The following is a 24,363-nucleotide window of genomic DNA, read 5'->3' as shown; positions in this document are numbered from 1 at the left end:
AACGGCCATGTGAAATGGAAGATGTATCGCTCGCAAGTGATAACGCAAGAGAAAGAGGCGTTGTACAAGAAACGCAGAGTTGGGTTCGTTTACTCCAGACTCATGCTCGGCACCTTGGAGTGCTTTTTGCCGTTGGTCTTGCCATTGCTGTCAATGGCGAAGGAGACGGGGGACGGCGGAGGAGCGGGTGGTAGCTCGTCGATGAAGTTATGTAGCTTAATTGGCTTGGGACCGGTGGCCGTCATGATTGCGCGAGCGATGTCCTCTGAGTAGGCGGCGAAGGAGTCGGCAGTTGTTGGGGGTGCGACGGGGAGGTGGGTTGCAGTCTTCGTTGAAACGGAGGCCATTGTGAGGATTGGTGGTTGTGGACGGATGGGGCTTCTTTTATGTTGGATGCTTCGGCTGAAGGGTGGGTGAATACCTCGGCTGGTTGGAGATTGGGAGAGCTGCCTGATTTCGGGATCTATCGTTGATTTAGAGTCAGCACTCGTGTTATCTTGTGGCGTGGAATGGCATATGTTATAGTTCTTCCGAAACCGCCCGACGGTCGGCGGGATCGGAGGATCGAGGAGACGGGGGCGAGATATGATGTAAAGACGCTCGAACGGAATCTACTCACATGGAATCGAAACTTCCCGATGCCCGGTGTGATGTAACGGAGAAGTAATAGCGAATCAAGTAGGTGAGAATGCAGTGAGAGAATGATGTTGGTGAGAGGTTGAAGATAAAACGTGGAAGATAAAGCTCGTATGGATGAGAGGTGGTAAGGTGAAAGGTGCAAGAAGCCGGGTTTATGAGTGAATGGTGAGACTGTCACGTATTGCAGTGCTGTTCAGAAAACTAAGGTGTAGTCGAGTTGACAGAAGAGCAAAGACAGATTGAAATCTTCTGGATCTCCGGCTAATTATACTCGTCGCACCTCCTTTATTCATCAGAAACTTCGCCGGGCAAAAATTAAAAAATAATAACCAGTGTGGAGTAAGCTACTGTAGCAACATGCCTGGGGAAGGAAACAGAAGTACCGGGTACAAAGCACGGCACACCATAGCATAAAAAAAAAGAAAAGAAAAGAAAAGAAAACGCCCTGGGGACGCCAAGTCCCAATCGCCGAGTCCCAATCGCCTCATTCTCGATTCGGAGCATCGAATCATACAGGGATATGTGGACATTCCCGCCCTCTTCGGGGGAAGACTGACGCGTTGCGAGTGTGGGGAAGGCGGGTTGCACACAGGGGTTCGAATGAGATGGATCAGCTCTCCTCCGCGAACGGAAATGGACGGTCGCGATGTGCAACACTAGCTCTGGAAAGGAGGGTTTCGGGGAAGACGGACATCGATCCCGGTTCAAATCAAATCGGGCTACGGGACCTCTCCCTGTATTCTGGCGGCCTTCCATATGGAAATAACGGCTTCCAGGCCTTTCAGGGTCTTGGGATCAGCAGGGAATCGCCGAAGCTGCCCAGACTTGCCCAGCACGAGGTAGATCGTTCCAGCGACCAGACTGTCGGGCACTCTACACTGATATTATGATTATTATGATGATATAGCTCCCGGCAGTATAGGCTCTAAAAATGATCGGGTGTACAAGGTCCAAGACCCTTAGAGCTCGAGTACATAGGGATCCTAGGTCCCTTGGGCGGACGCCCACGGGGAACAATGAAGCTGGGGTAGAGTGTAAGGGGGTGACAAAACAAATCCCACTATCGTGGCTATTGCAGGAATGGCGGTAAACGCCCGATTCATGTTTTAGCCGGCCGCTGTTCTCTCGGAAATTGGTCCGCGAGCTCATCCCACGATCTACAGGAGGCGTCTCCATCGAAACCCTAGCCCGCTAAATGAGCCACTCCACCTTTGCTGATTCCCCGGATTCAAGGGGTGTCACATAGCCGGCATTACTATAATTGACTATTGACCGTTGACTGTTGTTTCCCCCTGCAATATATTCTGGAGATAAAGGGGCATACCAGAAAGGATTAAACCCTCCGGATGGATCCCTTCCCCGCCGGGGCTCCGGATTCTGCGCATTATTCGGGAACCCCCTTCGATCGAGGCCCAACAAATATCCACCATAATCACCAATGATATTTGCTGTGTGGGATGAGATAAGGGGAGTTCTCACCGCCTCCAAAAAAAATAAAAAATAAAGGCAGGGCTGTCATGCTTGTGCGATGATGAGTTGGCGTTTCTGCAGACGCCTGACAGATGACCGATCAGATATGTACACTCGTTCATTCGCCCTGGGCAGGTCGTGATAGCAACACCCGTGCTTTAGGTAGCTATCTGTACTAGTTCGCAGGCATTCCAAATCGGTTCGAACCATGGGCCTCGGACATACATCCTCCGGGGCGAGAGATAGGGCGGCTGGGGTTGTACGCAGGGGATATACCCCAGGTGCCCTTGAGCAAAAGATGTCCGATCTCAGCGGAATGTCCTGTAGATCCGAGATCCGGGACCGTGCGAGCAAGGACGGACGGTACGAGCTCGTTGTCCTGTCTTACCCAGGTCAACAGTGGCTTTGAACTTAAGTATCTGTACTTGTCCGTGCCTACCCAGGTCAACTCGGGTGTCAGGCGAGCAATTCCTGGAGTCGGCTTCGGTTTTGGTCCGAGGGTTGCCCCTTGATGTCATCCCTTGTTTGCGATGTTCCTCGGGTTGTTGCAAACCTGGAGACAGCAGAGGGCGAATGAAGTATCACGGCCAGTCACTCCCAAGTTGAAAGTCTGGTTCGGCTGGGGTATCCGACCTGGGCGAACACGTGCCTCAGGCAACAAGTCACCCGGAGAACAGAATTTTCCCCAGAGATGAAGCGTGACCTCATCCTCCACCGTCGGAGGTTTCTCCCAATCGCAGTGGCGCCGAGTGACCGGTATCACGTAAGGCCCCGCCGGTCCTTGGGGTTGCAGAATCTGTTCGGACAATTTGAGGGGGTCCCAACAAGGCCATAGGGCTCGCCGTGATTCGTTGCAGTACAGAACGTGCGAGACGGCTGGATCGCAACAGCGCCGACTAGTCCTCATTACCCCGCAACCCACGAGGATCCAGGTACCAGAGCCCCTCCGGTTGGAGATGTCACCGGCCCGGGGTGTCCTTCAGTGCGTAATAGCCTTGGCTACGCATCCCCAATGGCGAAAATCCCCCGGACTGGGGGACAAATTGGACGGTAGGGCGGGCTGGATGCAATTGAGGCATTTACTGTGTTCAAAACCTGTCCAGGCCGCGCCATGACACATCGCATCCCACCGCGATCACCTCATTTCTCATGAAGCGGAAGTAACGACGGTTTCGACCGGCCAGGGCGGTTGACGTGCTCAGGTAACCTTCTTTCCGCTCCTTCGCCTTCTTTACCTTCTTTTCCTCCTTCTTCTCGTTTATTTTTAGCGCCCAAAGTCTCTGGCGAGTCACCTGAGCGGGAGAATCGATAGTCGCCATAGTTCACTAATCCCCAAGGATGCTTAGCATAGACGAGCGTAGAATAGACCAGCGTCTCAGCCACACAGGTGAACTCCAGTGAGGCAATTATTTCTCTATTTTCGGCCCGCATGACGCAGCGGGATTTTTCCCTTTCGGCTTTGCCCTCGGAAAGAGGGGCGATGGCTGCCAATCAACGGGCGACGAAGCGCCGGTCTTAGTCACGCCTGGGTTGAGGGGACGAGGGGAGGAATGAGCGTTGGCCCGGTGGAGCATCCTTGCGGATCAAGGACATCGAGACCGCTGGTCACGATGGAGCGCCGCCTAGCATCGGTTATGACTGGCTCCATCACCGCGCTGTGTCAGAGAAATTCGGCGGTCCTTTTTTAGTGTTTTCTGGCCACCCGGTCTTTGTATGGAAGTATTTAATAAACCTGGGATTCCCCGGATTTTTCACTTGAACCACAAAAAGTATCTAGCACGATCGACGGTAGATGGCGTCGGTGAGTATCTGTCCTCCTTGCTTGTTATCGGGCTGCCTGCGAGATCTCTCACTTCCCGTTGACCCCTCGATGACTTCAGTGATAAGCGTTTCTTATCTGTCCACGTGCCGCCGGCTGACCGCGGTTCTTCCTCAGAGTTCTTCTTCTTCCTGCTTTCTTCTTGTTTAGAGTCTCCAAAGACACATCATGTCGTCTCCCGCGCCTATTACTCCTCCGTCGGAGACCACCAATGGCGCCCAGCTGCCCTACCGACCCCAGCCTAAGATGTTTAACAGCCAGGATGGGAGCTCCGGCTCCGGGACGCCTATCGGTTTCCAACGGTTCCCCCCCCACAACAAGCACCTGGACCATGTCGTCGGGCAGGCCCTGCGGCAACCGTCCCCTCAGCCCACGCATCTGGGCATCCCCGGCACTCCGGGTCACAGCCCGCACCGGATTCTGTCCGAGGAGGACCCGGGCTACATTGCCGCCACCTTCGAGGGCAAGCAGAAGCAGATGGAGCAGGGTACGTGAAGACTGTAATTCTGAAGACCAATTCATTGAGCTAACGTGTCGCAGTGATGGATCAATTGGAGGAGAAGGGCTTTTTCCCCAGTGACTTTATCATCTCCGAGACTACCTGGTTCTACAACATGCTTGGCATCGACGACACCTACTTCCAGACCGAGACGGTGGATGCCATTGTAACCCAGATCCTCTCCCTCTACGCTGCCAAGGTCGCCGCCTATGCCCGCGATGATAAGCAGCTCGAGATCCGCCTGGACAAAGAGGCCGAAGACCACGCGGTCTACATTGACACCAGTCGGCCTGGTGTGTCCACCGTGAACGGCCCCCGCTACGAGCAGCGGATTGATGAGAAGTACATCAACACTTCCAAGGGTCCCAACAGCTACCGCGTGGAGACCTTCCGCTCCCCCACCACCCTCCCCGGTGACAACGGCCAGCAGCTGCGCTGCTACTTCGTGTACAAGTGCCAGTTCGCCAACCCTAACGTCTCTCCCAATGAGACCAACATCGATATCATCGGTGAGAAGCGTTTCCTGCAAAAGGCCACCCCCAACACCAAGGCCATCTACCAAGAGATCATCTCCACTGCCGTCGGTCGTCACGGCCCGGTCATTGAGATGTTTGAGATCGAGGGCAGCCGGGAGAAACGCCTGGTGATTGCCTACCGCCAGGGCTCGGCCATGGGTCTGTTCAGCGCTCTGTCTGATCTGTACCACTACTACCGCTTGACCAGCTCGCGCAAGTACCTTGAGAACTTCGCCAATGGTATCACCGTCATCTCCCTCTATCTCCGCCCCTCGGAGAAGCCCGAGATATCGGCCAAGTACCCCCCGATCGAAGCTGCCATCCACCAGATCATGAAGGAGGCCTCGCTCCTCTACTGTATTCCCCAGAACCGATTCCAGGGACACTTTGCCACGGGCCGCCTCAGTCTGCAGGAGACCATCTACGCTCACTGCGCCTGGGTGTTCGTGCAGCAGTTCTTGAACCGCCTGGGCTCCGAATACACCTCCTTGTCTGCCCTTCTTGATACCAACAACAGCGTGCACGCCGAACTGCTGTCCAAGATCAAGAAGCGTCTGCGTACGGAAACCTTCACCGCCGACTACATCTTTGAGATCATCAACAACTACCCCGAGCTCATTCACAAGCTCTACCTGGACTTTGCCAACACCCACTACGTACAGACCCAGGGCCCCACGGGAGATGACTTCCTGCCCACTCTCAGCTACCTGCGTCTGCAGGTGGATGAGGTGCTGGACGACAAGAAGCTGAAGGCGCTCATCCGCGGCACCGCTATGAACGAGCACGACGAGATGGTCATGAACTCATTCCGCGTCTTCAACAACTCCATCCTCAAGACCAACTTCTTCACCCCTACCAAGGTGGCCTTGAGCTTCCGCTTGAAGCCGGACTTCTTGCCTGAGCACGAGTACCCCCAGCCCCTGTACGGCATGTTCCTGGTTATCAGCTCCGAGTTCCGTGGTTTCCACTTGCGTTTCCGTGACATTGCTCGTGGCGGTATCCGTATTGTCAAGAGTCGGAACAAGGAAGCCTACGGCATCAACGCTCGTTCCATGTTTGACGAGAACTACAACTTGGCCAACACGCAGCAGCGCAAGAACAAGGATATCCCCGAAGGCGGTGCCAAGGGTGTCATCCTCTTGGATGTGGATCACCAGGACAAGGCGCGGGTCGCCTTCGAGAAGTACATCGACAGTATCATGGATCTGCTGTTGCCCCCCGTCAGCCCCGGTATCAAGGATCCCATCGTCGATCTGCACGGCCAGGACGAGATCCTGTTCATGGGACCCGATGAGAACACCGCTGAGCTGGTTGATTGGGCCACCGAGCACGCCCGCAACCGTGGTGCCCCCTGGTGGAAGTCCTTCTTCACTGGCAAGAGCCCCAAGCTGGGTGGTATCCCCCACGACACCTACGGCATGACCACCCTCTCCGTCCGCCAGTACGTGCTCGGTATCTACCGTAAGCTGAACATTGACCCCTCCACCATGCTCAAGCTGCAGACCGGTGGTCCCGACGGCGATCTGGGATCCAATGAGATTCTGCTCTCCAATGAGAAGTACTCGGCCATCGTTGACGGTGCCGGTGTCATCGTCGACCCCAAGGGGTTGAACCACGAGGAGCTGATTCGCTTGGCCAAGAAGCGTGTGATGATCTCCGAGTTCGACATGTCTAAGCTGTCGCCCGAGGGTTACCGCGTGCTGGTTGACGAGAAGAACGTCAGGCTGCCCAGTGGTGAGGTCGTTGCCAACGGCATGCTCTTCCGCAACACCTTCCACCTCCGTCACCACGAGAAGTTTGACGTCTTCGTGCCTTGCGGTGGTCGTCCTGAGTCCATCGACCTGTCCACCGTTGGCAAGCTTATCCAGGATAACAAGTGTGTTGTTCCCTACATCGTTGAGGGTGCCAACCTCTTCATCACCCAGGATGCCAAGCTGCGTCTGGAGAAGGCTGGCTGCATTCTGTTCAAGGATGCCTCCGCCAACAAGGGTGGTGTGACCTCCTCGTCCCTGGAGGTTCTGGCTTCCCTGTCCTTCAACGACTCCGAGTTCATCCAGAACATGTGTGTCGCCGAGGACGGCACCGTCCCCGAGTTCTACCAGGCCTACGTCAAGCAGGTTCAGGAGATCATCAAGGAGAACGCCACTCTCGAGTTTGAGGCTATCTGGCGCGAGCACGAGCAGACCGGTGTGTTGCGAAGTGTTCTGAGTGACCGTCTCAGTATCGCCATTACCAAGCTGGACGAGGAGCTTCAGCAGACCGAGCTCTGGGACAACATCGCCCTTCGCCGCTCGGTCCTAAGCGATGCTCTGCCGAGTCTTCTCTTGCAAAAGATCGGCCTAGACCACATTTTGGAACGGGTATGTTTACAGTCCGTCCTTTATTTCGGTGAAGATGCTAATGATTCTCCAGGTGCCCGAAAGCTACCTCCGTGCTATCTTCGGTAGCCACCTGGCTAGCCGTTTCGTCTATCAATTCGGCAACAACCCTAGCCAGTTCTCCTTCTTTGACTTGTACGTGTTCACCTATAACCCTCGTCTTTCTAGATCATCACTAACATCTCTCCAGCATGACCAAGCGCTTGTCTAAGCTCCAGTCGTAGACTTGGGTCTTTTCTTTGTTTTTGTTTTTTTTTTTTGTTGCTGTTTACGCCAGATTCCCTGAAATTCCCATGCCCATGCCTATCAAGACTGGCAGGGCAAAAACGATATACTTAATACGGGGAATGAGGCATTCCTCCTGACGAATGTATGGTTAAAAAAAGTTGTTGGATTTCCAATTGCATTGGCATTTGAAATGCCCCGGTTGAAAGGGGTTTTTTGAACATGATTCATATGTAGTGTAGATCATAAACATAAACCGTATCCTACCTCGGGACATAAAGTAAGGAGCAAGATAAATGAACATCAACCCACCCGAACACGATACTCATGGCGTACAAATTCGGCCATAATCAATACAATCGTAACGGCCTTTTTCTCAATTAGCATTTCCTTCCCAATCCCGAGACGATGGAAGCGCAACTCACCAGCACCAAGTCCACACCCTCCGCAATCTCAACCTCCCACTTGGGCATCGGCCCAGACAGACTATAATCCATGACTTTGCCCCGCCGAATATTGATGATCTTTCTCTCCCCCATCGTCACAATCGCAGCTCGAGAATTCACCTGCACCACCTTCAGCTCCACCTTGGGATCATATCCCCCTTCAGACCAGCGTCTCTGATGTGACATCGGTGCCGGTGCTGGCTCCCTGGGCGGCTCAACCGCATCCAGCAAATCGCGCAGCGAATGACTCGATCGTCGAAGCGAGTCATAGGTTGGAGGCTCGTAGTTGTTTGTCCGTTCCTTGGAGTCTGAACTGTCGGCACTATCACTCTCGCCACCACTCCCAGATTGGTTCGTACTATCACTGGCCGGGACGGCACTATACGGAGGCGGCGTATACGGCGGCGGAGCTTCACTCTCCATATCCTCTTCGTTGCAGCATCGAGGCTGACCGTCGTCGAGGCGCCCGACAAGCGCATTCATAAATCGTATATCCATCTTCGTCCCTATCGCCCACCGCATGTCCACGTTGAGTAGTTCGTCACCGGCTCCGCCAGCCCGTTTCACCGACCACTGTCCCTTCCACCATATCCGGCGTAGCTCGAGTATCGGTCGCCCGGATGCATCGCGGATCTCACGCTGCAGTGAGTTGCTCCAGAATTTGCCGTTCACGGTATACAGGAGTGTGTTGCGTCGTGAGCTGCCTATTGGCTCGTCTCTACGCAGCTGCGTGACCGTGAAGTCGCGTCCTGATAGGGTGTTCTCGCGCGCGATGCATAGTGTCGTTGGGGTATTGGTTAGTCGGTCTGGTGCGGGGGAGAGGAGGTGGGTGCGGCGCAGGGCGATCGGGTGGTCTGGGGATTGGAGTTCTCGGATCGACATCTCGGCCTTATTTTGCGAGAGTTTATGGTTTTTATTCTTTACCGAAGGGTTTCATATCCAGGTGAGGTTTACCGCGCATTATAGGTGCGGGGAAGGAGTGACGATATGGCGGGGCTGGAGGGGGAGACTTTGCGTCATCTACAACTGGAGCATTTTAATCGCGCTTAGGCAGCCGGCGATAGCTCTGATATGTGACTGTAGCTACGTGATTGTGGCGGAGTATTTTTTGACGGCGGTGGTAGGGGGTTTCTATTGTCTCGGCACTGCATGTATACTCTTTATACTTATATCGCCGAGGGTTAACGCCCAGATAGGCATGGATAAACGGCAGCCGGAGTGCTCCAGACTTCCGCCACTTGAGCTACATACATACCGGGGGAACGGGGCGCGTTTACTCATCAGATCTTTTTCGTGCTATCTTCAGGCACGGTGATCTAGAAACGCCGGAGCTAGCCGGTCTGAGCTACGTGAAATATTTACGACCGTAAGTTAAGCAGTGAAGATCAATGAGTATGGATATACCCCACCCTAACCTATTTTTGCGCTGTTTGGTTCGATCATGATTCGTGGCCAACCGACAAGAGAGAGAACCCTGGTATCTCCCCGTTGATTGATGAACAATCGGCCGCGGTCCTTTGTGTCAATGTGGGTCAGGCCCAGAACCAGTTTCGTCCGTCGCAGAGATCCACAACGGAGCCAAGCACCGAGGAAATTGCAAATGGAAGGCGAACTCAGGAAAGGGACGGCTCTAGCAATAAACCTGCGTCGTTAGCGTGGGTTTTTAGCGGCTGCTGGAGAAGCTTGTCTATTAATGAACACTATGTGCTGGCCTTCATAGCCCTCTCGCATGATGCAAAGTTCCTTAGATCGAACCAGGAACTGAACGGATTGAACCAGGGTGTGTCCAGTCCACTCGGGAATCGATTTTCATTTTCATTTTTTGTGGTTCATCAATGGCCGAGCGCCACGAGAACTCACGCGTCTCGGTCCGGCCATGACTTCAACCCGCATTAGCGACGTGGGTCTGATGGTGAGACCGGTGCCTCTTAAAAAAAACAGCCCCCCTTGTGTCCCCTGCTTCTTTCTTTTTCCCCAGGAATATGAAGTTTTGCCGTTTGTGGGGTATTGCTCATGCGCCACGTGGTTGCTTCTAAATGTCCGACTCGCAGGACAAGATTCCGTCCTTACCTCACCAAACCTCCGTGGAATCCTCCACGGGGGAGGAGGACCGAGAGCTTACTGAGAATACCGCCCGCTTCAACTCTGAGGATCCTGACACAGAAGTCCGCGATCAAGTCGTCGAGAAACCGAATAATACGCCTTCTATCCCCGAGCGATGGAGGACTGCCAGCCAGCGCATTCGACAGAGGACTGCCACAATTGCAGAGAGATTGGGTCGTCCGCCTGAAAGAGAAGCGGAGGGCGTGGACGCGTGTTGGTCGCCCGAATACTACGGGGCGACGGACGACTTGAAAAGCTTCCACGCTCGTCAGGCCGGTGATGAGGAGAACCGCCTTCACGGCATCGGTCATGACTCGCAGGCCCACCACATGTTGAGCCAGCTGGGTCTGCCGCATGTATTCGGGACTCGTCGTGACACACAGGAACCGCGCTCTGGTGCGACGACCCCCGGCGAAAGTGGAGCCTCCACACCGCTTAACGGAGGTCTCCTCTCGCAGTTGCTCCGAGTATATGCCAACAACCTGGGGGCTGCTGCGAGCAGAGTCAGTGTGGCTTCCACCGGGTCAGATACGGATCCTGAAACAGAGACTATTCCAGGAATAACCACCGGAGCAAGCACGCCGACTGGAACGAGTACACCCAGTGGGAAGAAAGAGAAGGTCAAATGGTACAAAGATGGTTCCAACAACGACAGCAGGGCCAGCTTCCCCATGCTGAACAAATTGCCCAAGCCGGCCATGCCCAAGAAGAGGGAGTCCGGTCATCACTACACCTCTTCTTTGATTCAGGCCTCCATGGATATGGGCCGGGTCGGCGTGCCTGCTGCTCAAGGCCCCGGCAACTTGAATTATAAGGAGCGGAAGAAGCAGAAACGCAAGCATGAGAAGGATGTCAAGCTGAAGGTACACATTGCCGCTATTCTCGCCCGTCAGCAATACATCATGCAACTTTGTCGTGCGTTGATGAAGTACGGTGCCCCAACTCACCGTCTCGAGGAGTACATGATGATGACTTCCAACGTACTGGAGGTCAATGGGCAGTTCATGTACATCCCAGGCTGCATGTTCATGTCCTTCGATGATCCTTTGACGCGCACCGCCGAGGTGAAGATTATTCGTGTCGTTCAGGGTTTGGATCTATCTCGTCTAGCAGAGACTCACAATGTCTATAAGAATGTGGTTCACGACGTGGTCAGTGTCGAGGAAGCCACCGGCGATCTGGATCAGATCATGCAGCGCAAACCGCGCTACAATCGTTGGTTCTTGGTCCTGTTGACTGGCCTTGCCAGTGTCGCTGTCGGTCCTTATGCCTTCTCTGCCCGGCCTATCGACCTCCCTATCATCTTCGTTTTGGGCTCCCTGGTTGGATTCATGCAGCGCATCCTTGCCCCATCATCTGCCACGTACTCTAACGTATTGGAGGTGTCAGCAGCCATCTTGACCTCATTTTTAGCTCGTGCCTTTGGAAGTATCCGGCATAATGGCGAGTTCGTCTTTTGCTATGCGGCCCTAGCCGAATCATCCATTGCTATGATTCTGCCCGGCTTTGCGGTCCTCAGCAGCAGTCTGGAACTGCAATCCCACCAGATGAACGCCGGTTCTATCCGCCTGGTCTTCACTATCATCTACTCCCTCTTCCTCGGCTACGGTGTCACCGTCGGCACCACGATCTACGGTGTCATCGACCACAATGCCACTAGAGAATCAACATGCTCCAATGCGGCCACGGATTGGGGCAACGAATACATTCAGCATTTTCCCTGGGTCGCACTATTCTGTTTCTTCGCCGCCCTCATCAACCAGGCCAAGTTAAAGCAGGTTCCCGTCACCGTCTTCATGGGTGTCTGCGGCTACGTGACCAACTACTTTAGCAGCAAGAAACTCGGGTCGGGTCAGGTCTCGAACACCGTCGGTGCTTTCACCATCGGTCTTCTCGCCAATCTGTACAGTCGTCTGTGGCACGGTCATGCCGCGGCTGCAATCATTCCGGGTATCTTTACCCTCGTGCCTTCTGGTCTCGCATCCAGTGGCTCCATCATCTCCGGCCTCGAGTATGCCGACGCCGTGGCGTCCGGTAACAAGACGGCCATCACTGCTGCCAACTCGGGAAGCTCCTTGACTGCCCTGGGCTATGGAATGATTCAAACAGCCATCGGTATCTCGGTCGGCCTCTTCGTCTCGGCGTTGGTTGTGTATCCGCACGGAAAGAAACGGAGCGGTATTTTCAGCTTGTAAAAGCTCTCACAACGGTTTCGGCGAAACATTGTACATTGAAGCGAATCGGTGGTGCATTGTATATATCTACAGCGACTTGGGATTTTTAGGAAATTACATAGCGGGATCTTCCTATCCATCTTCATTTATCAATCCACTCATCTCAAGTTGATCCACAACTTTCCAGCTGCTAGATATAAGCGGGGAATATTCACAGCGTCAGAACAGCCCCAATAAACGCAATCCAGAAGGCAGAGGTCATTATTAGTTCTAACAGGGCATGCGCTAGAGTTGCGGTGCTAGTTGCGAGGGGAGCGGCGTGGAGGAGGTGGATTGGGGTTGAAGATGAGTCCTGATGCTATGATGGAGGTTGAAGGTAATGGGTTGGGTTAAGGAATAAGAGAGTTATGAATGGTGAGGTTAGGGGGAGGATCATGTTTTGAACGCCTTACGATCCTCGGGTGAGCCCGCGTGGATTGCGTGGAGGCCGTGGATGTTGTTCGATGTATATACCTCTCGAAGAACCAGAAAAGATGCTGAGAATTATAATATGCATGATTCAAGTAAAGTAATATACAAGAACTATTTATTCACCTCCCAGGGGCTACACCCATATCTCGTTGTCGATGCCATCAAACTTGAGCCCGTCTTCATGCTCGCTGCGCTCCATCGTGGCCAGATGCGCCCACAGCTCGGGGTACTTTTGCACGGCCCACTCCTCCACCTGATCCTTCCAATACTGATATGGAATGGCATTGTAGAATAGTCCAATTCTGGTCAAGTTAGCAATGAACATAGACAGCAACTCAAAAGTTTCACTTACGTCGTGCTCGTGGGGGGAACCCCGCTCTCGGCTTGCATCTTGTCAATCCCAGTGGTGGCCAAGTCGAACTCGCACTGCGCGGCCACGGCTTCAATGTATCCGGTGAAGAGCCGGCGATCGAGTTCAAGGCCCACCTTTTTGATTTTCTCCAGCATCTTGATCGCCTCCTGCGCACCGTTATGGTGCTTCTCGCAGACCTTGAAGAAGATTCCAATGGTCTTTTGCGAGGGTCCTTCGTCGGACTGGAGGATCTGGCGAAAGATCTCCATGCTCTTCTCGGGCATTTCGCAGGCGGCATAGGCCAACATCAGCCCGTTCTGAATCCGCGTGTTAAGGTTCACCTCCAGGTCGAGCTTCAGCATGTTATGCACCAGCTCCAAATTGGTCGCGTCGCTGTTTCGGGCAATTCCTTGGAAGCACCGAGCATAGGTATCTGGCTTGGGACGGCGTCTCGGGTCTTCCGCCTGGCGCATGTGTCCGAATACCAAAACGGCAAGGTCACTGCGCTTGCGCTCGAAGAAACTGCACATTATCTCGGTTCGTACGCTGACAGCGGTCTGGGGGAATGCGAGCTTGAAAAGCTCGTATACGTCCCACACATCCTCATCTTTCTGGCTCGAGTCGAGGATAAAGTCCGTGATTACATTCCGGACGACCCCCTTTCCTTCGTCGTCGTAGGTACCCAGGCGGGGACGAAGCAGCTCAGAAATAGCCTCCCAGTCATGGCGATAAAGCAGCATACGCGTCAATGCGGCCACAGTTGTAGGGTCCAGGCGAACATTATCCTGGAAAAGGGGATCGAGAAGAGACGAAATTCGCTGGAACAGAGCATTCCTTTGCTTTGACAGACAAAGCATGGCAATCAGCTTGTTGCAAAGGGGCAGGTTTTCGCTTGGCAGGAGACCGATATCAACTCGCTGTTCGAGCATCTCAAGCGTCTGCTCAACAGCACCGGCTTGGATGTACGACTCCAACTGCAATAGATGAGTTCGTTGGTCTGGAACCAGACCCCACTGCTCTGCCAAGCGAACAAAGCCAGGGGCAAGTTCAGGTCTCTGCGAAGCATTGGCATACTGGATAACGCTGTTCAAATCCGCGATAGTGAGGGCATCCTTGACCTGAGGATCAGATGCGATCCAGGACTTGACCTTTTCCGCAAGCGAAGATGCATTGCTGCCCTGTGCCGCCTCCCAAAGTAAGGTGATGCCTACTATCTCAGACAGAGGTTCCCGAGGAAGTGAATGGAAGATTGGTCCTGCCCACTCGATCTCGGAATTCAGAATTGCGTATTTGACGACGGCTTTCTTGGTGGCAACGGAAGGCTCGACGATGACGACCTTCTTGTTGACCATGCCAGGGTCGAAGTCGCCCGTTATAGGGCACTCATAGGCCGTCTGGACAGCTTTGAATTGACCCTGTTCAATGAGAAGGTTGATGAGCTCTTCATGAGAGGCTTGATCGAATGTCAAACTGTACTTCTCCATGTCTCGAACAATATTTCGCAATTGACGTTTGTCATCATCCATAGCAAAGCCCTTCATTACGGTCAACCATGGAGACGGCTTCGCCCCCCGAAATCGGCCGCCGAACTTAATGATGGTATTTCGAGCCTCTGCTGGGCAGCCATTGCTCGACAGCAAATTGATGTAGACCAGAAGAGCAGGCCGGCTGACTGAGTTGGGACCGAATCCATGATCGGCACAGAGCTCTGCGTAGGCATAGCGAGCGATCTTCAGGATAGTAGCGCGCGACTCGGGGAGACACTCTGCCTCCGAGAGCACAAACAGCATTCTCTCAAGATTCTCAACAGAGAAAACATCCTGATATTCCCGGTCATCCAACTCCTCCTGTTGCGCCTTAAGATGCCTCCACGTTATAGACAGCAGCCGAGCCTGGAATAGGTTGATAATTCCGGGATTTTCCACCCTCGTAGCAAAGAAAAGTTGGAAGGCCTTGGTAAGTGTATGGTTCGGGGGAGCCCTGCTCTTGTCCTCGAGGGATCGTTTGAGATCGGTCATGGGCTGGAGACCTTTTTCCGAGGACAAGGTCGCCGGCTGCCCTTCTCCCGTTTCGGTGGTCGGATTGAGACTGAAGGCGAAGAGAGTCCGGCGCGGTACATGGAGGACAGGGACCCAGGGTCGTACTCGTGCGGGGGAAATGGTGTGCAGCAATTGATGTCGGTGGCATCTCGAGAAATGCAGTGGTTCGTTGTTGATGATGGCCCGGAAGACCCGTCTCGTCAGATGAGACTGCATGGTGGGCCGGGTTCGTTGCTCTAGCTCTAGGGAGAGAGCAGTGCAGATGAAAAAAGCAAGCGTAGAGTTGATCGGGGAGCTCGATGCTTTGCAAAGTTTCGCGACGCGGAGCAGGCGGTCCAAGTCTTGGCACCCGCGAAAAAAGATCCGCTCCGATCCTGGCCTCCTCCACTGCACCTCGACACCCTCGAGCCCGTGTATCACAATGTCTCTGAATCTCTTTTCATCGCCGCTGCTGCGCAGCGTCGCGAGTGCCGTGCCATCGGCTTGTCGCTGGAGTTCGACGGCGGCCATGAGCGCCTTCACCTCCCAACGAGCGTCCTCTTCACAAAGTACGTGGAATGCCCGACCTTCGACACCTTCCCAGACTTGATTACGAGCAGAGTGTTATTCCATATGGACTTCAAGGCTAATGAATTGCACTAGCCCCGAAAGTCCAGCACCGACGCCGGTTACCGAACCGCTTGCGATTCCTCGAGGACCAGAAGGCACAGGGAGAAAGCCGAGCGCTGGAGAGATTTCAAACTCGCGAATGGAAGGCCGGTGATATCTACGCTCCACACGATCTCAGCCCGGCTGAGATGAAGAAATGGGGCAAGCGCAAGAGTCCCTCCAGGGATGCTTTTGATGCTCTTAACCTGAACCCTTTGGACCTTTACAAGGTACGTCCATTCTGATATCCCAGCCGCCTGTTGCATAGATGAAGGGAGAATGCAAGAATCAAGAAAGAAAGAGAAATAGGATAGCGAAAGGAAGAACACTTACTGATAATGTGTTTACCCGACTTCAGAACTTCTCCGTGATGTCCGAATACGTGTCTGCTCTGGGCCGCATTAGACACCGAGACCAGACTGGCCTGCGACCTGTGAACCAGCGAAAGATTGCCAAGGCCATTCGCAGAGCTATGGGCCTCGGCCTCATGCCATCTGTCCACCGACACCCCGAGATCCTGGCGACGGAACTTCGGGCTAAGCTTGAGGGCCGCAACTTTTAAGGATATATTGTCTCGTTCATAGAAGACCGTTGAGACCGTCTATGACGTTCTTGGACAAACCAACAGTCCATTTTCAAGGGACACATTTTTTATGTATTATTACACAGCGCAAATTCATCTTTTTTTTTCATTGACGGAATCCATCCTGCTCTCTATCGTTCCTAAGACATGTAGCTAAACTTCTTCGTACCTCTTGAAGTACACGAGGTATGTAGTTAGAAAGTATATGCCGTGTTGAAAGCATATCGACTGACGTGTTGTGCTGAAACGGTTCCCCGCCAAAGTTGAGTTGCCTGGACCATCCGAGTACGTCAGGGCAATAAACAACTTCCTCTCCTCCCTCCATCTTACACTCTACTCCCGTCGCACCTCGACATACCTAGCCTCATGTCAATCACCAACGGTTTGTTGTATTCCCTGGAATTCTCAATTCATCTGGCTGACACTCGCGCAGAATCCATTTGGGCTGCAAGCCCCTCCACCACCCGCGGCCAGCCCACCCAGCTTTCGTCCGATGCCAAGGGCGAGCGACTTGCCTATGCTGTACTGTTCTCCAACCAGCTCTCTTCTAGTGGCAGTTCCTGACCCAAATAATCACAGTCGAACAAATCCATCTTCCTGCGTTCAATCGACGACCCCGCAATCGCCAGACAGTACACCGAACACAAGGCCCACACAACTGTCGCTCGGTTCTCTCCCTCTGGATTCTATGTCGCCAGTGGTGATGCCACCGGCACTGTGAGAGTATGGGATTGTGTCGGCGAGGGCATCACCAAGGGGGAATACAGCATTGTCAATGGCCGCATCAACGACCTGGCCTGGGACGGCGATTCGCAGCGCATAATTGCCGTCGGTGATGGAAAGCAACGATTTGGACACTGCATCACCTGGGACAGTGGAAACACCGTCGGAGAGATCTACGGCCACACCCAACAGATCAACTCGGTGTCAATCAGACAGCAGAGGCCTCTTCGCGCTGCCACCGCTGGTGACGATAAGAAGCTGGTCTTCTACCACGGAGCGCCTTTCAAGTTCAACATGGGAGTTCCCGACAAGCACACGAACTATATCTACGGTGTTGGATTCAGTCCGGATGGTTCGAACCTGGTCAGTGTGGGTGGCGACCGCAAGATCTGGCTGTACGATGGCAAGACGGGAGAGACCAAGGGTCAGATCGGCGAAGGAGAACACAATGGCAGTATTTTCGGTGTCTCTTGGTCGAAGGACTCTCGGAAGTTCGTGACCGCAAGCGCTGATCGAACCGTCAAGATCTGGGATGTGGAAGCTGGCAAGTCAACACAGAGCTGGACTCTGGGCGAGGAGGGTGCCATGGCTGTCCGTGACCAGCAAGTCGGTGTTGTCTGGCCCCCGGGCAGAAGCGACAACCTTCTCATCAGTTTGTCTCTCAGCGGTGACCTGAACTATCTGGTTGAAGGCACCCCCAAGCCCCGGCAGGTTGTTCAGGGCCACCAGAAGAGCATTACGTCCATGAACCAGTCAATTCTAGACAATAAGGAGACCTTGTGGACCGGTAGCTTTGAGGGTCGCGTCTGCAGCTGGGATGTTGGTTCTGGCACCGCCGGCGAGATTGAGGGCGAGGGGCATCCCGGTTACATTGCCGGCCTAGCCACCACATCGGAGGGCACCGGAAGAATTTACAGTGTCGGCTGGGACGACACCATTCGCTCCATTGATGCTGCCGCTAAGACTTACACTGGCAGCTCTACCAAGCTTACAGGTCAACCTAAAGGCGCTGCCGCCGGAGATTCGACTGTGCTGGTCGCTGCCGCCGAGGCAGTTGAGATTTTCCAGGATGGCAAGAAGACTGGAGAATACAAGACCAAATTCCCCGTCACCAATGTTGCGGCTCATGGGACGGTTGCAGCCGTTGGCGGCGAGGACGGATCGGTCCAAATCTGCAGCGTCTCCAGCTCGAGCTTGTCGCCTCAGACAGACATCAAGGCCTCTCGTAACCAAGTTTCCACACTCGCCTTCTCTCCAGACACTTCGCTTCTGGCGGTTGGCGATCAAAAGGGACGCGTCCTGGTCTTCAAAGTCGCCGATGGCAGCCTGGTCACAGATCGATGGACCGCCCACACGGCACGCATCACATCACTTGCTTGGAACAAGGACGGCACTCACGTGGTGAGTGGATCGGTGGATACCAACATCTTCGTCTGGAGCTTGGCCAACCCTGGCGACTGGCTGGAGCTCACGAACGCCCACAAGGAGGGCGTCAACGGCGTGGCGTGGATCGCCGGAAGCTCCAAGATCGCATCGGCAGGAGCTGATGCCGCAGTGAAGGTGTGGAAAGTGGAGGGCCTGAAATAAGTTTCTTCAATTATTGGATGTAACTACCGGGAATGAAGATGGAGTTTAGACATATTCAAATCCGAGTAGGAAAGAGAGTATATGGAAATCCGAGTAAACAGAGAAGCGAGTGCGTGGGGAAGGCGGAGCCGGGATGTGGCCGCAAAATATGTCTGTGCCAATTGCGCCCACAGCACTTTCTGCCCTGTTGCCCAATTTCCAATTAAGACAGGTGAAGGCAAGGCTACAAACGCCTGCCATGAGGTTCTCACTATGAATGTGCACCTCGCCTGGACGTGAGACGATATTGAGGATGTCGCCGTCGGAAGCTCCGAGTAGCTCCCGGCGCTTATTGCGCCCAAAGGTGTGTATCCATCCGCAGCCCAAGCCACAACTGTCATGAAACCCGGCTGACGATCGCTGCAGCTCCGACAAGCAACCTTTGTCCTCCCACGAACCGGTCAACGTCTGAAAGGCCTTGTGAGCCTGCGTAACAATACACAAACAACGGCGGTCCCCGATGACGACAATGAGCGCGAGGAACGGCGCGGGCTGCTTACGGGCGAGATCGAGACACACAATGGGATATTTACCAGGTTATGGACACGGTTACGAGAGCTATGGTTATCAATGCACCAGCTTATCGTCTCTGAGCCGGGTATTGGGGTCTTGAAATGCGGGCTGGCTTATTTTCTGGGCTCGCTTGCGACTTTCATTCCTGCTATTTCTTCTTTCCTCGGACATCAAGATGGAAAGCATATGGTGGCTACCGTCACAGTGTACTTCCACCCGGCGAGATCCCAGGGCAGCATGTTCCGCGCTTTGATCTGCGCGCTGCTCGCGTTCTGTTACTCTTCCTTTCTCTCAATCACGAGTATGCTGGTTGAGAACTTGTTTCAGGATACTCTGAACATGCCTGTAGCTGGCCATGCCATCGTCCTCGTTGTATTTTGCGGTGGTGGGCTGGGTTTCGTTGGCTGGATCAAGCAGCGACTCGGTGATCCCCTCGTCAACGTCGCCTGCTCACTCACGGCCCTTTCGACGATCACTATTTTGACCAAGGAAGGAGCCGTTCAGAGCGGAGATCTCTCCTTAACCAAGATCTCTCAGGTTCTAAAAATGGTCGTCATGGGTGTGGTGTTTGCCATGCTCGTATCCTTTTTGATCTTCCCCATTTCTGCGCGGAGGAAACTTCGCGCAAACCTGGTCACGGTCACGGATACGCTGGCCACCATGCTGGCCATAATCACGGAGAGCTTCCTGAGCGGTTCTGAGCAAGAACTCACATCAGCTGAATTTACCGAGGCTGAAGCAAAACACCGAAAGGCCTACGGCCAACTTGACAAGTTGGTCCGAGAGGCCAAGCTTGAGCACTACGCAGCTGGCTCTGAACAAGAGTATCGCTTGGAGAAGAAGCTCGTCCGCTGGGTGCAGGACATCACGCATAATATGGGAGGATTGCGGAGTGCCGCCTCTCTGCAATTCAGTCTGATTCGAGAAACATTTGCTCGGGAGACTCGCTCCTCGGAAGGAGCACAGGCTACCCCAATTGAATACTTTGCAAGTCTCGAGCGGGGCTGGTCGTATCATGATGGTCCCTTCCTGGAACCGATTGATGAACGCCCGGAGGAAGAACTATCTTCAGGAAGGAGCACGCACACTCCAGTTCTGGATGCCAATACAGATGTAAATAACAACGCATCTGCTCTTCCCGCTGATGTTTTCACGATATTCATCTCTCACTTGGGCCCATCTATGGTAAGCCATCCCCCAAAGCGTTGCTATACCTAGAGACTAATTGGGAACAGCGGTCATTAGCCTTTACATTAAAGGAGATTTTTAGGGAGATCCCGTTTGGCCCTGCTCCAGACTACAATGTGTCCGTGGACAGTCGCCTCAGAACGAGTCTTGATCGTGCTCTTGAACTTTACCGAGAGTCACGGGAAAAGACTCTCAAGTCCCTTTACCAGCAAACAGAGGCGATGAGATTCAATAACCAAGAAGCTGAAGCGGACCTTGAAGAGGTATCCGCTAGCTGTGGTCACTTCAGTTTTTCGCTCCTGGAATTTGGAGAGCAGCTTCATGAGTTGTTGGGCATTCTTGATGAGCTGCAACTCGAAGCTGAAGAAAGGCCCGGTGGTCGATCTTATAGCTGGATGAAGTTCTGGCAGACCAAAATATCAGAACCTGTTGAATCTGGTATGTACTATATATCCTAGCGTTGCGTTGTGTTTCACTTTTATGCTGATTCTTCAAGATTCTCTATTTGTTGGCCCTGTGAATGGCCGGCAACGACACCCGTCCGGCCCTTTCAGTCTTGACGACAGGGTATCTGCTGCAGTTCGGGGACGCATGCGCCCAACCTCAGAGAACAGCGTGAAAGAAAGACTGGGCTACCGTCTCTGGAAATCCCTGAAGTGTCTTCGACGGGACGACACCAAATACGCGATCAAGGTTGGGGCAGGAGCTGCACTTTACGCTCTGCCAGCTTTTCTACCTTCCACTCGCACGTTTTACCAGCATTGGAGAGGTGAATGGGGGTTGTTGTCATACATGCTAGTCTGCTCAATGACGATTGGGGCATCGAATACTATAGGATATGCCCGATTCCTGGGTACCTGTCTCGGGGCCCTTTGTGCAATCCTGTCCTGGTATATCACGAGTGGAAACGTCTTCGGTCTTGCATTTGTCGGTTGGTCGATGGCCACATGGACGGCATGGATTACCATTGTCAAGGGCAATGGGGCCATGGGACGGTTTATCATGCTCACGTACAACCTGTCCGTACTTTACGCATATTCGCTCGCCCAAAAGGACGCGGATGGTGACCAGGACGAAGGTGGTCACAATCCAATTATCTCTGAAATTGCGCTTCATCGAGTCGTTGCGGTGTTGTCAGGTTGTGTCTGGGGCGTCATCATCACGCGCTTGATATGGGCGATCAGCGCACGAGAACGGCTTAAAGATGGTCTCAGCATTCTCTGGCTTCGGATGGGACTTGTGTGGAAGCGCGACCCGCTGTCTGCCATGGCAAAGAATGGCCGCTCTGTAGTCTGCATGACTGCCCGAGAGAAGCTCCAGCTTGAACGATATCTAAACCGTTTGGAATCGCTTCTGGCCGCTGCAAGCTCCGAGTTTGATTTGCGGATGGCATTTCCAAAGTCTGCATACGCGACTATCATTCGACGTACGCGGGACATGGTGAATGCCTTCCATGCGATGAATCTAGAGCTCATGAAGAGCGAAACAGCCACCGAGGGTGAAATCAGTCTCCTTCGCTATACTGCCGTAGAACGGCAACAGCTTTCTGCTCGCATCAGCCATTTGCTGACCGGTAGGTGACGGTGACCTCTATATTGATTAGTGAACTATGCTCAGCAGACACAGTAATGGCATCGTCCATGAAACTCGAATATCCATTGAGCGACGTGCTCCCCAGCATCGATCACGCTCGCGACAGACTTCTTGCTCGCATCTACCGTTATCGCCAAGATCACGAAGCATCTCGACTGACGACCGACGAAGACAGCGCGCTACTGTATGCATATAGTGAGTCTACCTTTTGCCCCTTTGGGACGTTCCTCGGCTGACGAGAGATCAGTTTTGGTGACTGGCCAGTTGTCCGAGGAGATCAATGAGATGATCGCGGAAATCGGACAGCTATTTGGAGTCCTGAGCGAAGATATAGTAGATCTAGTGTAGAAAGGCGAATAAGAGCTAGAAGTTCAAACGTTCAAGTAAAACGTAGTATACGACACGTCTGATATCGTTCAAGTGGTTTCGGGGCGATGCGTCCGTTTCTGGCGGGGAACCAGCAGCCGCAACCTCCAACCTCCTGCCTTCCACACCCTTCATCATCAACTCATCACCCCGTCGCCTTCTTTATCCGACCTCCCTCGATCACAGTCTCTGCACTCTTGATGTGTAGTTCCTCTCGTCTGCCGCCCTTCGGCCTCGCCTCGCGCTCCTAGTCCAGCCATGCAGATCGATCCGGCCGCCCTGAGTCGGACAGACTCGGCCTCAAATCCGGCGAAGGGTGCGGCGACTAATGCTTCGGCGACACAGAAGTCGTCCAGGGCACTCATCTCGGTCCCGCGACTCGATCTGGAGCATGCCTATACCGACCTGAAGGCCGCCATCGGGGACAAGTGGGCCGAGTACAAGGAGGCCACAGCCTTTTTCCTACTAGGTATGAGTCGGTGCGCATGCTATTCCGTGCGATCCTGTGTATTTTCTGGCTTTCACAGAGGCCGTTTATGATGAATTGACTCGGACTTGGGCTGACCTCCTGACCTCCTGCCGATTCTAGGACACTACAACCAGAACGAATACGCGTCGCGAGTCGACCACATATTATGCGCCGATCCTAAAATCGAACATCTCCATAATAATTTCGTGTGCGCGATCCTCGGAAACCTTACTCGAGACCTCCCCGACCATGGCGTCGCAAACTGGGTCTCGGCGAACGATAAGCCTTCGATGGTGTCCAAGCCGATTTCGGGCGATGCTGCGGAGCAGAGGCTGAAGACGGAGGTGATGCAGCTGCCTCCTAGGGACCGTCGGCGGATCAAGGGGATTCCAGAGGTATGCGCTGGCGATTGTGGTGGTAGATATTGGACGAGGATGCTAATTCTCAGCAGCGCGATCCCAACGATGCAGCACCCACCGAACTGGAGGAATATCACCTTGCCAAACAGATCAAGCTTCCGAGTCAGGTTCCCGCAAGTGCGGGTGGACTGAACAAGACCAGTAAGTACCATTACCTTTGCGGCGAACATTTGGGCAGCGATCTCGCGTCGCGTGCGCCCCCTCAACACCATGGACAAATCTAACCCGTTTGAAACTCGCAGACTGGGAGTTGGAAATTCGAAAACGTTATGCGCAACCTCTCGCTGCAGAGACGGGCGAATTTCCCGATGCCGAGTCTATCCATGCCCGCATGGTCCCCATGTGTTACGAAGAATCACTCCCCAGCGGCGCCGGTCTGCCGTGCGCCGAGTTTATGGCAATTGCAACTGAAACTTTTGTGAAGGAGGTCTTGTCCTCGGTATTCTCGCGCACCCGGTCCAATGGTCCGTCAGGCACGATCAATGGCATGATGATGCGGAAATATCGAGAGCAACTTGAACGAGAAGAGCTTGCATACACTCGCGGTGAGATCACAAAGGATACCGCAACTGGCTTGCTTCCCATTGAGGCCAAAGAGGCCGCTGTTCGAAGACCACTCGGCGTTAGGGATCTACGACTTACCCTGGAGCTCAGTGGCAGCGTCCTCGGTCACATGCCACTGATCATAGACCAGATCGCGGGTGGATACTTTGAAGATGAACTCGAAACAGAAAAGCAAGATCGTCTGGAGAACGGCGTGAGCGAACCACATGAGATCAAGACCGCTGAAGATGAGATGGACCTGGACGAAGTCGACGATTCTCTATCGGACTGGGAAGGAGGTGCTGCCGCAGATCGCGAACAGTTGAGTTCCCTACTCGACGAGTGTCTGTCGATGGCTGCGTAACTTTGATACCCATTTTCGTGCCCCGGTTTGATACGGTCAAACTACATGATTACTTTTTCCTTTTTGGTTTCCTGACTTCTCGGTCAACGGTGGGAGGATCACGGCGTCTGGGATTACGTCCGTCTTTTTATGCATCTGGTGCCGGAGTTTCTTGTTTCTGAAGATCTACCGTGACTGTCCAGTCTTGACTGCTTTATG

The 24,363-nt window shown here is 53.7% G+C and overlaps 10 protein-coding genes across 10 annotated transcripts; 6 read left to right on the top strand and 4 right to left on the bottom strand.

Moving 5' to 3' along the window:
- Window positions 1-89: 89 nt before the first annotated feature.
- N7498_008629 (uncharacterized protein) lies at window positions 90-347 on the bottom strand (the record flags this gene model as incomplete). Its single annotated transcript, XM_058455691.1, has 1 exon — window positions 90-347. One exon carries the CDS (start codon window positions 345-347, stop codon window positions 90-92), a length of 258 nt encoding a protein of 85 aa, XP_058305679.1.
- Window positions 348-3,197: 2,850 nt separating this feature from the next.
- N7498_008628 (uncharacterized protein) lies at window positions 3,198-3,428 on the bottom strand (the record flags this gene model as incomplete). Its single annotated transcript, XM_058455690.1, has 1 exon — window positions 3,198-3,428. One exon carries the CDS (start codon window positions 3,426-3,428, stop codon window positions 3,198-3,200), a length of 231 nt encoding a protein of 76 aa, XP_058305678.1.
- A 668-nt stretch (window positions 3,429-4,096) lies between these two features.
- On the top strand, window positions 4,097-7,565 carry N7498_008627 (glutamate dehydrogenase (NAD(+)); the record flags this gene model as incomplete). The annotated part of the gene is made up of 4 exons (XM_058455689.1): window positions 4,097-4,415; window positions 4,469-7,302; window positions 7,355-7,455; window positions 7,511-7,565. The coding sequence occupies 4 exons, from the start codon at window positions 4,097-4,099 to the stop codon at window positions 7,542-7,544; spliced, it is 3,288 nt and encodes a 1,095-aa protein (XP_058305677.1). The 3' UTR covers window positions 7,545-7,565.
- Window positions 7,566-7,848: 283 nt separating this feature from the next.
- Window positions 7,849-8,873, bottom strand: N7498_008626 (uncharacterized protein; the record flags this gene model as incomplete). Its single annotated transcript, XM_058455688.1, has 2 exons — window positions 7,849-7,914; window positions 7,971-8,873. 2 exons carry the CDS (start codon window positions 8,871-8,873, stop codon window positions 7,849-7,851), a joined length of 969 nt encoding a protein of 322 aa, XP_058305676.1.
- A 1,154-nt stretch (window positions 8,874-10,027) lies between these two features.
- On the top strand, window positions 10,028-12,289 carry N7498_008625 (threonine/serine exporter family protein; the record flags this gene model as incomplete). Its single annotated transcript, XM_058455687.1, has 1 exon — window positions 10,028-12,289. The coding sequence occupies one exon, from the start codon at window positions 10,028-10,030 to the stop codon at window positions 12,287-12,289; it is 2,262 nt and encodes a 753-aa protein (XP_058305675.1).
- Window positions 12,290-12,872: 583 nt separating this feature from the next.
- On the bottom strand, window positions 12,873-15,346 carry N7498_008624 (uncharacterized protein; the record flags this gene model as incomplete). The annotated part of the gene is made up of 2 exons (XM_058455686.1): window positions 12,873-13,041; window positions 13,092-15,346. The coding sequence occupies 2 exons, from the start codon at window positions 15,344-15,346 to the stop codon at window positions 12,873-12,875; spliced, it is 2,424 nt and encodes an 807-aa protein (XP_058305674.1).
- A 205-nt stretch (window positions 15,347-15,551) lies between these two features.
- Window positions 15,552-16,340, top strand: N7498_008623 (mitochondrial 37S ribosomal protein bS18m; the record flags this gene model as incomplete). The annotated part of the gene is made up of 3 exons (XM_058455685.1): window positions 15,552-15,678; window positions 15,773-16,008; window positions 16,137-16,340. 3 exons carry the CDS (start codon window positions 15,552-15,554, stop codon window positions 16,338-16,340), a joined length of 567 nt encoding a protein of 188 aa, XP_058305673.1.
- A 387-nt stretch (window positions 16,341-16,727) lies between these two features.
- Window positions 16,728-18,671, top strand: N7498_008622 (WD40 repeat domain-containing protein; the record flags this gene model as incomplete). The annotated part of the gene is made up of 3 exons (XM_058455684.1): window positions 16,728-16,743; window positions 16,795-16,883; window positions 16,941-18,671. 3 exons carry the CDS (start codon window positions 16,728-16,730, stop codon window positions 18,669-18,671), a joined length of 1,836 nt encoding a protein of 611 aa, XP_058305672.1.
- A 292-nt stretch (window positions 18,672-18,963) lies between these two features.
- Window positions 18,964-22,352, top strand: N7498_008621 (uncharacterized protein; the record flags this gene model as incomplete). The annotated part of the gene is made up of 6 exons (XM_058455683.1): window positions 18,964-19,014; window positions 19,077-20,408; window positions 20,459-20,849; window positions 20,908-21,984; window positions 22,038-22,199; window positions 22,252-22,352. 6 exons carry the CDS (start codon window positions 18,964-18,966, stop codon window positions 22,350-22,352), a joined length of 3,114 nt encoding a protein of 1,037 aa, XP_058305671.1.
- Window positions 22,353-22,628: 276 nt separating this feature from the next.
- On the top strand, window positions 22,629-24,165 carry N7498_008620 (TADA1 family protein; the record flags this gene model as incomplete). Its single annotated transcript, XM_058455682.1, has 4 exons — window positions 22,629-22,839; window positions 22,960-23,234; window positions 23,291-23,399; window positions 23,501-24,165. The coding sequence occupies 4 exons, from the start codon at window positions 22,629-22,631 to the stop codon at window positions 24,163-24,165; spliced, it is 1,260 nt and encodes a 419-aa protein (XP_058305670.1).
- Between the last annotated feature and the right edge of the window lie 198 nt (window positions 24,166-24,363).

This window comes from Penicillium cinerascens, assembly GCF_028974065.1.
Source record: "Penicillium cinerascens strain IBT 15544 chromosome Unknown scaffold_4_segment0_segment0, whole genome shotgun sequence".
Classification (NCBI taxonomy): domain Eukaryota; kingdom Fungi; phylum Ascomycota; class Eurotiomycetes; order Eurotiales; family Aspergillaceae; genus Penicillium; species Penicillium cinerascens.
Note: the sequence above shows the minus strand (reverse complement) of the source record. Positions and strands in the feature narration are given on the sequence as shown.